Raw genomic sequence first — 13,169 nt, forward strand, 5'->3', positions numbered from 1 at the left:
CTATGTATATATAATTTATATACATACATGTATATATGTGTGTGAGTGAAATGGTCAAAAAATTCGAGGATCCTAATTTAAGTTTCCATCCAAACTTGTTCAGAAAATAAATAAATAAATAAATGCCCACACAGCGCTCTGTTCTTTAACGAGGTGATTATTGCGGGGGGGGGGGGGGGGGGCCAGAAGGGGGAAGGTCAAATAAAACCAAGTCTTTATTACTTCTTTTTAATTGTTTAACTTTATTACTGTTGCACCATTTATACAATTACATATAATTTCAATGCATCCATTGTACATTTTTTTATTTTTTTATTTTTTATTTTTTTTCCATTTTCCAATGAGTGGTGTGTTGGTGTCTGTGACACAGAATGAAGAGAAACTGGAACTGCAATGAACGCAGACTTTTTTTTTTTTTTTTTTTTTTTTTCATTTCCACTGACCAATAAACAGAACTACAGGTGCACCCAACCACGGACATGCATTAACTCGTCATGAGAAATCTAGGTAGGCTAAGTACGATGAGAGAATGTTTGTTACTCCCAAAAATATCTGGAGAGGAAGAATGGAGGGTTGGCATCGAGATACATGTGGACAAGCTAAGTGGGCTCCGTCTGAAAGTTGGCATTCATCCACGACATTAAAAAAATATCAAAATAAGAAAGGCTGTAAATTAAAAAGAAAACACAGAAAATACTGCTTTCCTAAAGATCTGATTGCCTTGGCACAGGCCCTGCGAGCAGCATCGCACGCCCCGCTCCCGACTCCCAGGCCGAAGCAGGAGCCCGGGCTCCGGGGAGGAGACGTGGTGCGCGGCAGTTCGCGAACACGGTGTTCTGTACTTTCAGACGCTCATCTTCGAAATCCAGGACTTATTGGTAAAGTTGACTGAAGGTATATTAGATATTTCCCCACAAAAATACTATTTGGATTCTCCCACCCCCTCCCTCCCTCGATGGGACACATCCTTTCCCCCCTTGGGCAATACATATCCTTACTTCCGATCTGAAACGAGTTAGTAGAGAGAGAGACAGAGAGAGTGAGAGACAGTGAGAGACAGAGAGAGAGGCTGTTGGAGGTGGCGTTTCCCTAGGCGTCCCGGTTACTCCTTGGCGGCCACGCTCTGCTCGGCGGCCGGGGCCTCCCCGGGCTGCGGCTCGTCGGCGGGCGCGGCGGGCGCGGCGGCCTTGGTACTACTAGGCGCTTCCGACGCTGCGGCGGGCTCCTTGGGGCAGGCGGCCGCCTCGGCGCTGCTAGGTTTTGAGTCTGAGGCCGGGGCCCCGTCACTTTTCGTTTCCTGGGCGGCAGGAGCGGCGGGAGCCTCAGTCTTTTTGGGTTCCCCTTCCTCCTGGCCCGCGCCGTCCCCGGGCGCGCTGGCCGAGCTCTCCGCCGCGCCCGCCTCGGCCGCGCTGGGCGCCTCCGCCCCGGGCCCCGGCTCCTGCGCGGGCGCGGCCGCGGCCGCGGGCTCCGGCTGCTCCTCCGCGCCGCCCTCGCTCTTCTCGGGCTCGGCCTTGGGCGCCTCCTCCTTGGCCGCGGCCGCCGCCTTGTCGCCCTCCTGCGCCTCCGCCTTGCCCTCGGCGTCCGCCGCCTTGTCGGGCTTCTCCTCCTGGGTCTCCTTGGCCTCCGCCGCGTCGGCGGCCGCCTGGGGCTCGCTCTCCTTCGGGGTCCCCTCCTCTTCGGTGCCCGCGCCTTCGGCCTTCTTGTCTTTGTCCTTGGCCTTCTCGTCATTCACATTGTAGCCCTTCTTCTTCTTGCTGAGCTTGCCTCCCATCTTGGAGCTCTGGAAGCAAACACAAGACAAGACAAAGGGGTCAGTGGCCGGCCGGGCAACGCGGGAGGCTGGGGCGCAGAGCAAGGACGGCGGGGCACTTGGTGCCATGCGCATTGCATCACAATTAAAAATAAAAATTAAACAAGGATCAAAAATGTGGAGCGCTCAGCTGCAGAGCTTCCAGTCGCACCAAAGAATCAGTGATCAGAGCTTGGCCATAGGACTGTGCGTCTTAGGCCTCCGGTGTCTGACCCAACACCCAGTACTGAACACCTGAGCACAAAATGGCAGTGGCGGCCACTCCAGGCCGTCATTTTAAAATACACTCTGGAGAAACTGCATAACTGCAATAAAGCACAAATAGGAAATCTCTAGGAAATAATTTCAAACTACAACCCTTTTCCAAATCCATGATTCATCTGTTTCTATATGCAAACACATCTGGAAAGACCTGAGGGCAGGAGTTACTCTTGTTACCAAAGAAGAGCAAGATTGGAAAGTAGAGTTTCTCTAGCTATATTTAATTTCCTAGTGTGTCTGATTTGTATTCATTGCTTTTCAAGGTAAGTTTGGCTTAAATGAATAGTTCCGTAGTAATATAAAATTGTTTCCTGATAGAATCTAAATTATAGATGCTAGGTAAAGGGCCTTTCATGGCCTTTTCCACTCAAAAGTTACAACTCCAGCTATCTTGAGGCTCTTTCATTCTGATAGAAGAACCACTGGTGTATCTGCGGGTCGACTATTTCTTTTTTGTTTAAGACAGGGTCTTGTGTTGCCCAGGATAAATTCAAACTAGAAATCGCCTTGCCTTGCCTTGGTCTTGCTGAGTGGCTGGGACTACAAGCATGCACTACCACACCCAGCTCAACTGGTTGTATTCCAACCATGAATTTTTCCTCTCTGATACCAAAGCATTAATCTAGAAAAATAATAAACTATAAATTCATTTAAAAAGATTAATCCAGGACCATTGCTGCATTAAAAAAACAGGAAATCTTTTTTTTTTTTTCTTCAAATGTATTTTTATAGTATCATATCAGGAGAACCCACTGAGATGTTGGTCTTTCAAAAGATATCAGTCCCCACAAATGAAAGATGTCCAGCAGAGGGAGAACACCTGGCCAGGTCCCAGTGCAGGTTGGAGAGTCCAGGAGATCACCTAGTTCTGGCCCAGGTCAGGGCTTACTCCTGGAAGAATTGTAGCATTCTCCTCAACCAGTCATTTCTTTAAAAATATCCATTCAGAACTGAAAATGTGCTATTTATTCATTATACTTCTTGGAATCATGATTCATGATAGTGAAATAACCCAAGTTTATTGTTTAAAAGTCACATGTTGGATAGAGAGAACTACGCTTCAGTAAAATTGGTCTCACCACTCTATCCCAATTTCCTGTCTAGAATGAATTTAATATTTGGAGGGGGGGAAAGGAATACATTGAAAGATGACTAAAATATTCTTTTTTTCAAGAAGGGTCATTATCATGTTATCTAAGAAATTCTCTTACATATATTTAAAAAATGGTGTTTGATCATAATCTACTTTAGACAATTCATATGTGGTTATTTTTCAAGCAAACACATGGTAAAACTTAAATTACATTTAGTTTTAATGCAAAGCAATAAATGAAAGTAAATGTGATCAATATTTTAAATTATAATTTGTAACTGAATTCTTAATAAGTCAGTATACATGAATGGTTTATATCAATTATAATTTCAGTTCTGATATTTCACAAAATTCATTTTGGTACATGAGGTTGAGCTAAAAGAGACGAAACCTGATAGACCTGCAATAAGGATCTTCTCCCAATTCCCAACCTAGAAATTACGGACCATGAGACAAATAAATGTAGTGTGCATCGTGGGCATAACGGGTGCTGCGCTCCGACACCCACAGCATGAAATTCTATATAGCAATCCCCAGAGGTTAAAGTCCTGCTGGTTTACAAACCTAAAATCTAAGTTACTAAAATTGGTTTTCTGAAACACAATTAAAGCCACATTCTATTCTCTAAGACCAGCTGCAATTCTTTTCTGGGTAAGAAGCGAACATAATCAAGGTGGAAGTAAGGTGGAAGTAAGAGAATGTGTCTTCCATTCTGTTCTTTTTCAAATGCAAAGTTAAGTAAACACCCCCAACTTTCAGGTAATTTACCTGTGTGAACTATAGTGAGGTAGCAGAGAAAGACTTGTAGAATGCACTAGAACCTGGGACAGCAGGGTCATCTGGTTAGTTCCCAGCACAATAGGAGTGAAGACCTTGATTACGAGCAGAGGTAAATGAAAATCTAATACTTCTTAGGTGCAGGCGCAATCCTAATCCTAAACATATACATAAGTCACTTAACCCTCAGCAGCACTGTGCAGCGGTTGGACATTAACATCCTCCTTTACCCATAAGGAAAACCTGGCTGGGTTCATGGATCTACATAATAAGCAAAAGGCCAAGTCCAAAAACATCTCATAGGCAAGAAAGGCATCACTGAGAAGGTCAGAAGTGACTCCACCAGGAGGTTGGCAAACGGGCAGAGACCAGCCCAGGAATGCCACCCTCCCTGGGTCACAGGTAGGGGTGGCTAGAACTTGGGACAAGGGGAAAGTAAGGAAGAAAGTTAGCTTTTCGTCTTCCTATTTGCCAAAGAAGCTTTGTATCCATACCCTTAAGAAATAAGGGGAGAGCATGGGGCATGGAGTCTAATGATTTCCCTCATTTCTGTTAACTTCTGTTTATGAACAAATCATTTGATGGAGAAAGTTGGAACTTTTCAGACTAAAAAGAGATGCATATTTCAACAAGTCACCATGTAATTCTCCCTGAAGTCACTTAAACCTAATGCAAAGTCACTGAAAGGACTGAGGCTGCCTTCCCATTGGTCCACGTTCAGGCCATTCATCTAGACAGGATGCTTGGACAGATGCTGATGCAGTCCTAAGTTCCATGTGTTCATGCATTCACACATGCTAGAGTTGATCTCAGTCGTCACATCTCAAAGGAAAGAAAATCAGGAGCTGCCCTTTAAAATCACAAGAAACCGTTTTGTCAAAGGGGGAAACCTGATGTAGAAAATAATTAACAATAAATAGTTACAGAGAGAAGTATGTTTTTAGTTTAATCTGATAAATATTAGATAAGAACTGTTCCAGGGAAACTCTGGACACAGGGTCATGATTGACTCATAAGATGTTAATATGAATTCTACCTCCACAGCACACCCGCCTTGAATCCTTGGGTAAGTTATTTAACATTGTTGTCCCTCCATTTCCTGGAAAATAACAAATGTCAATTTCATGGCAATTTAATGTCAGGCATCAGTACAACATTTGACATTTCATGGGTCTTCAATAAATGTTAGTTCCTTTCCTTATCATTTAATTTTTCAATTCCAAAGTAATTCCATGCTTATGAACTCCCAACAGAATAGGAGGACATGGGTTTCACAAACAAAAATTCTAGAATCAGCCTTTAGAAGCACTGTACTTAAAAGTATACGTTAAAAATAAAAACTTTTAAAAATGGAATCAAAAAATGTTTGGTATGTGTATTCCAAGCAAGCTTCTGCTCTCTACAGATGTGAAATATATCTGTACAGTAATCTTCTGTTGCCATACTGCTGTTAAGATCAGACTACTTCTTTGATCTGAATGTTTACATACTTGAGATTTGAGAGGCAGTGAGTCTTTTTAAATAGATTAACAGTCCATTATATGAAGAAGTCAGTTTCTAGACAAAGATAAAAATTATAGATTAGTCATGAAGTCTATGGCTCCTGATTTGAACTAGTGCTGGGTGATGGTGGAAGAAACATCCTTCATCTTCCCTGAATTCTCACATCCTCTTCATCACTTGGTTCAAGCAAACGAGAAACTGTAGTTTCATCACCAGGATGGAAAAAGAATCCAATTTCCTTAGTTAAAATTCAATCACTGCCTCAAATTTTTATATGTGAAAGATAAAAAATTTGATCTGCACCTTATCTTGGCTTATTAGCTAAACGTAAGAGACTTCTGAGGGAAGTGACCATGTCCTACAGATGCATTCTTTAAAATAAATTATCCAAACGTTTAATATAGATATGCACACATATATATCATACACATTCTAAATCTCCGACAACTGTCTGTAACCAATTCTATTCCCTCCACTTTATAAAATCCAGACTCTATTTAATTAACCCCCCTTGGCTGTAAACCAGTGTTCTAGAAGAGATGTTCTCAGATCTCACACCTTTTCACAGTGCTATCTGATCAAAGCAATCTGGGATGGGAACCACGAAAACAAGGGGCAGGCCTAGAAAGGTTACAGGGTCACTGGTGGTTGTCGGTCACAGCAGCCCGGTTCTTTTGGCCTCTGCCTGTCGAGTTTGCAGGCACGTAATATGCACCTAGCCACTCTGGAGAGTGACTTCACAGAAAGGTTGTCAGCTTAGAACACGCTCTCTCTGTGGGCACCAGCTTTCCCTTGCTTACTGGCAATTCTCATAAAGAGAGTAAGTGTGCATTTATGAACTTTCATGAAACTTCTAAAGGTTTGTTTCTCTACCTTCTCAACTTCTTAGTTATGTAGGCCAGGTAAAGTGATGATTTATTTTTTGTCCTTGGAAGCAAATGCATATAAATAATAACAATGAATAATAATGATGATGTTAATAAAAGGACAGTGAGAGGCTCTAATTTTTCCTCCTAAGCAAGTATTAGGAGGATTCTGTCAAATTTGGGTACTGATAGGTATATCTTTTCTTATAGAAAATCTTATTGATAACCTACTATTCAACTTTTTATGAGAAAAACTGTGATCTTACATAATATAATGGCATTATTGCCATTATAAGATATCTTTTAAAAACTTTTTTAAAAAATTGGTTCTAGGGGCTGGGTTTGTGTCTTAGAGGTAGAATGCTCACCTTCGCATGTGTGAGGCCTTGGATTCAATCCTCAGCACCACATAAAAATAAAATAAAGGTATTGTGTCTACCACAACTAAAACAAAAAATTCAGTTCTATTGAGAGCTTCAATCTGAAAACTATACAGCTATGTGAAATTTAAAAATTTAAATCTATATGAATATTTATATTTGTATGAAACTTTAGGTGAGTAACACTTGAAATATTTTGTAAACAAGATACTCTATAAAAAAGAGACAATCCTCAAAAGCTTTTCTAATCTTCCATTTCTTTCCCATTAGGAAGGCTGTCCAGAACAGGAAAGACTCTGCTTAGCCTTTCAAATCGTCTAAGTTGTGTTTACTTTATGCACACAATCCCCAGGACACACAAGCCCAAATCACCTTCGTGCCAGCTTAATTACCATGGAATTCCATTAAACAACCACAGTTCTCACCAACTACCACACAACTTGGCTACGGAGATGATCTACTCATCCAGAACATTCCTAACAAGCACTGAAATTTTTTCTTACCTTAATCTAAACTATTTGACAGTCAAATGAATGAAAATTTAGAACTCCTTTGAGAATACAAAGGTAAAGAGAATGGTGACAAAATGACATGCAAAATGACATTATAAAATCTTTACAATAAAAAAAAAAGAGGCTGAAAAAAATAAAATAAAATAAAAATAAGATCTTTCCCTTAGGACTTGTGTCAAAAACAAGCCACTTAGCATTCAGTATGAAGTTGGCTAAAAACAGCCAACATGCTGGGTACCAGGCTCCACCATTAACAATATACTGAGTCTGAACCAAGTTACCTTTGTTCTAGGTTTCAAATTTTTCCTAATCAGTAAAATGAAGATTTTAAAATGTATTCTGTTTCTGGGGGAAACATTGCTTATGAATGCAGATGGCATTAAATAAAACGTTAAGCATGAGAAAAATGTGATATTATCAATAAGGTTCTCTCATAAAAACTACTACTATTTCACCCTACAGCTGGTATATCACTATGATTAGATGTCTTTCTACATGGTTTCAACATATGTGAAGCTTATCAAAAATTAAAAATAATTTTTTTTAAATTAGAAATAAAAATTTGTAAAGTAACAGCTAAATATTTACCATGGGATATAATTTTTTTAAATGTTCTCAAATACATTTAGCAAATGTTTTCAGGATAATCTATCAACTTCAGTAATGAGTTAGGATGGAACTGCACACTGAAGACACCTCAGATGAAGTCATAATTGTCAGAAAAATAAAGTTTCATGAGCTTCCCTGGCACAGAATTATTTGAAAGTGTTGTGGTTCTTTATAAAAGACACTCAATTGTTTATTTTTACCCACTTTGGGTGTGTCATCTACCAGCCATCCTGGTCCTGCCTGGCAAGATTTGCCCTATGCCCAATTTCTTTGAGCAAGAGTACTTCCTAAACCAACCAAACCATCTTCCCTTTCATTCAATGCAAAGCAACATCAGCCTACAGATATTTTAAAATTACTATTTCAAACAGAATAAAAGTCAACTAGAAGCTAATCACAATTCTCACACACTAACTTGACATTCAGTTCAGTGCTGTGTAGGAATGTTGAGGAAATAATAAGAGGGAAGAGTTCTTAGGCACAAATTTTTAGAACAATGTATCCAGGACACTCTTAAGAAAAAAAGTGACTTCTAACCTAAAATAGAAACCAAGCAACATATAGAAACCAAGCAACATAAAAGAATTACCAAGCCTGGGAAGCTAATTTTCCTTTTGCCGCTCTATTGCCTATGAGAACCATTTAAATATAAATTCAATTTCATGAATCTAGGATGAATTAAGTAATGTTTCCTGTATAGCAAACCCACTTGTAAAACTTAAGTACCAATGTAGAAGATGTTTTCCTACCACCAATCTCCACTACCTCTCCCAGAATCAGTTGACACTAAAGACAGTGTTTGCAATCCTCCAGGTCACAGCAGGCTCAATGCAAATGGGGAAGTTTTCTTTTTTCTAAAGTAAGGCTGTGCTGTTTTATAGAACTAATACAGAAACCTCAACCATGTGTGGACACACATTGCATCTGCCAGAAAACTGGCTTTCACCTGCTTGCTACTGGCGAATGACATCATCAAAGTATCAGGCTAGATTCACTTCTTCCTTCATAAATGTTAAAATTCTCAAGTCCTTAGCCACAGCCTCCTTTGTGCCCAAGAACACATAAGAAATATTTAAAACACATAGGGCAATTTCAATGATACCTACATTGATCTTTTCATATATATATATATGGCAAGTATCTTAAACTTTATGAAGAAAATGAATTAAATTTCTGAGAGCAAATAAAATGTTAAGGCAATGCAGCACCATAAAAATGACCTAAATTTTGCCAAAATTGAAGGTGTTAGCTGTTGACTCATTCCCTTTCTCTTCCTTCAAGTCTTAATAGCTTAACACATAAACACTGTTCTCACCAATTAATCATAAACATTAACTTTGGAGGAACCATTTAGTGTTTTATTTTTAATTGAACCCCAAAATATGAGTATTTCTTCTAAGGAAAAAAAAAAAAAGTTTTAAGTTTGTTCACAAATGCCCATACCTTTTCATGGCTTCTGTAATACATTCAGCATCTGGTTGAATAGGTTCATCTAAGGCATTCTTATGAATTGCTCCCCCCCTCCCCACAAATGAAAGGTTAACTCCTTTCTATCTTTATTAAAATATAAAAGTTATACAAAACTAGGACACAACACCATCTCTACAGAGCTACCAGAATGCAACATTTTATAAGATTTTGTTTGGAATTTATAGGTTGGAAGAGTTCCAGAACAGCTATAGTTTTTAATACCTACAGCCCTGCTTTGGGAAGATCCATGTGAGGTCATGGTGACTTTAAACATGTAAGGACACCAATTCATTACCCTCCCACAAGAGGGAAAGAGTGAGAAGGAGGTCCCAAAAGAGGGTAGGAGGAAGATTCTCATTTTGAATAAAGTCCCTCCTCACCCTCCCAGTCTTCACCAGACCCAGCCTTTCTCTGAATGAAGCCCCAATTATAGCATTGCCTCCCGTGAAAATGCATCCTTGCGGTTGTGGAATATTCTCTCTCATGTGTGAAAGCCAGAGCAAAGTAAAGGGGAATAAACAGGGGCCCGATATCATAGAGATAGAGGGAAGGTCAGTGGAGCAGAAGGAAGACTGAGACACAGGAAGGAGGGACAGGAAAGGGGAGGCAATGCAGAAAGAATTTGGCAAAAACATGTGCCCACATAAATATACCACAGTGAATTCCACCTTTATGTCTATCTATAAAGCACCTATTAAAAATAAATAAATGAGTGGAAGGCAGACCGGTAGAGTAGAAGAAAATGGAGTAGGGGGAGGAAGGAAGGCGGGTAAACCAGGGACTGGAATGGAGTAAGTTAAATTCCATGCATGTATGATTATGTCATAATGAACCCAACTATTATGTACAACTGCAATGCACTAATAAAAGAAAAAAGAAAAGAAAATGTACCCTTGCATAATGACACAGTTTCAAGGCACTAACCATCCCAAACCCAGGGGGACTGCATGCACCATTATTTCCTGTCACTGCATTCTCCATGACACCTCCAATTCTGTTTCTGTTTAGCATATTTTTACTTCAAGTTGCTCCATCAATGAACGACACAGTTCTGTGACATCATGAAAATCACTGGCATACATTAACTGATAATTAGGATGAAACAAGATATCACATCTCTCCATATCATCCCAAAGTTCCCATATTCACTATATCACAGCTGTTACTATGTGGGTCTCTTTTCTCTGCACTAGTAATATCTAGGCACTTCTTTTGTAGGAAGGTCTCATCCACTGCAACATTTCTATTTTGAAAATGCAGGTTTGGATTAATTAATCATTTCACCTATAATCCACAGAACAGAGTTCTTAAGGATGAGAGTAAAACAGATGATCATGCAGAAGATGACTCCTGGTCTCCAGCAAAATCCAACATGAATATACAAGAGCATGTGGCAGAGTCTGGAGTGTTACATCTGGTCTGATTGCAGCTTCATCATGGCATGAAGACAAGAAGCAATCTCTTTTTGATTTTTTTTTTTTCATCTCATAATCAGGAGAAAATACATCTGCTCTACTAGGATACTAAGAATGAGTCAAGTGTTCATATATATAGTTGTAGGTGGACACAATTCCTTTATTTTATTTTTATGTGGTGCTGAGGATCAAAAGTGTTCCTGACAAAGTTCAGAGTGAGGCTCCAGCATACTAACTGCCTATCCTCGGACAACCAACTGTAACCTAAAGTTACAACTGACCCATGAATTGCACCTGCAGAAAAATTCATCCGCCAGACAAGGGACTTCCGCCAGACTCAGGCTGGAAGAATCCAAGTTACTGGTCTACCTAGCTGAAACATGACAAGGATAAGAGAAATAAAAAGAAAACCTTAAGAAGAGAATTTTAAAAGAATAAATAAACACAACACAATGTAAAAATATTTTCAGTAAAAATAGAGAAAAGAGAACTGAACATTTGGGTCTATCCACCAATATCTATTTTGAACAAATGACTGCCCTCTTTCCTTTAAATGGTCAAAAAATTTTACTGTAAAATGGGAAAGCGAAATAAAGATTATGTCACCTATGTGTATTTTTGGCATTCCTATCAGTATATTCCATCACAATGATTTCCTTCCGGTTTCTTCAATGCCTGGTGATAATTTTCATTTTTAGAGTTATTGTTGCCAGTGTCTGATTCAGTCAAAGCTTCAATTCAGCAATTCTAATATCACCAAAATTTAGGGAATGGGAATGTTCCCTGGGGAGAGAGAACTGTAGTGAGAGTTGTCAACCCATGTCTAAATCTCTACAGCGACCTTTTAAATACCACAAGTAAAAATTCAGAGAAAACATTTTCAAGAAAATGTATTCCCTTGTCACAATAAAAATATTAGGCATTGTAAAAATGTACTGCAAGACATTTGGGGGAGAAAAAAAAAAGTACAGGCAGAAATGCACACGTTCATGCAACCCCATTTTCCCAAACAGGGAATTAAGGTGAGTTATGTCTACAAGGTCAGAAGGCTCTCAACCCAAAAGAAGATTAATCACAAGTAACCTTTCCTTCTCCTTCATGAAATCCAGGCTAGTCCTGTGGAAGTGTCCTCAACGTGTTTTTCAGGATCTCTCCTCAAAATTCAACAGGCAGAGTGATCTCAAGACTATCAGATGTTCCAAACTTATTCTAGAAAAACAGGCTTGATGTTAGTGGGGAAGATCTTTCTGGAAGTGTGTACTTAGTGTGAAGACGTGGCAGGGGACATAAGTAGGGGAAAGCCCACTCCAGTCTAGCAGGAGGGAAAGACAGAGAGAGGTGCCTAAAGTATAAATGACAGTAAGTGTCCTAGAGTGATAAAGAGAAGGTGGTAGTTGAGGTCAGGAGATCAGGAAAGGTCTATTGAGAAAGCAGCCTGAGATAGCCAAAATATCAAAAGTACAAACAGGACTCACTCTGCCAAAGGCTATTTCATGTTTGATCTTTGTGCAGGTCAGCCCCTTCACTGTCCTATGAGGAGGGAGCTATTGCTATTTCCACTCTGCCATGAGGAAGCTAAGAATCACAGGAGGTAAACAGCTCACCCAACATCAAACATCAGCAGTCTGTGCAGACGTGATGAGGACCCAGGCGCTCTGGCTGGGCAGGGAGCCTCTGAGTCACAGTGAAGGACAGATAAGCTTTCGACATGATGATGGGGAAGTGCAAAGTGTGTGTGACACGGAAAGACAAAGAGGGAGCGTCTGGTTAAGATCCTCAGAAAACCCTCCACATTTAGGAGAAAGGCGACTGCTCCCGGCGACTGCTCCCAGCGACCTGGAGTGAGGAGTGGTGGAATACAGGCCTACAAGATGGCCTAACAGGCTAGTAGCTAGATTGAGGCCGCAGAGGCAGAAAAAGGCCTCTCTTGAAGGAAAAAGTCATGTCTCTGATTATCAAAAAGAAAGAATTTTAGGAAGCAGCTCTGAGGAGTCATATGCTGTGACAAAAAGGTTAAGAAAGATAAGAACGGACATTGTGCAATCTGACCTGCTGATGAGCCACTCACTGGCCTGTGGAGTGACTTGGCTAGAGCGGCAGAGACACTCTGCTCTTGGGAAGGGCTCAGAGAGCATGTGAACCCCCAAGACACTCCCATGCAGCCAACACCAGAGGGAAGGCAGGAACCTGGAATACCAGCGAGAATGAGTTTCATTTGTTTATGAGGATTTAGAGCAACTGAATGGGAAAAAGAAAAAAGAAAAACTAAAGTTCAAAGATCAAAGAAGTCTAGGAGACTCAGAATGGCATATCAAAATTAAGTTTATTGGACCAGGCACAGCTACTCAGAAGGCTGAGCCAGGAGTTCAAGGCCAGCACTAGAGACTCTATATCAAAAAGAAAAGAAAAAAAACCTCAACTTGTGGAAGAGGGACACTCACCACTCGCTATTCAGAAAAGGAAGGGAGGAAAG

The 13,169-nt window shown here is 40.4% G+C and overlaps 1 protein-coding gene across 1 annotated transcript in view; it reads right to left on the reverse strand.

Moving 5' to 3' along the window:
- Positions 1-214: 214 nt before the first annotated feature.
- Positions 215-13,169, reverse strand: part of BASP1 (brain abundant membrane attached signal protein 1) — a 49,678-nt gene continuing 36,723 nt past the window's right edge. Inside the window, exon 2 of the mRNA XM_079144333.1 lies at positions 215-1,780. Coding sequence (XP_079000459.1) covers positions 1,103-1,771 — 669 coding nt within the window. The 5' untranslated portion in view covers positions 1,772-1,780 and the 3' untranslated portion in view covers positions 215-1,102. The remainder of the gene's footprint in view (positions 1,781-13,169) is intronic.

The sequence above is a fragment of the Sciurus vulgaris genome (genome assembly GCF_902686455.1).
Source record: "Sciurus vulgaris genome assembly, chromosome: 6".
Lineage (NCBI taxonomy): Eukaryota > Metazoa > Chordata > Mammalia > Rodentia > Sciuridae > Sciurus > Sciurus vulgaris.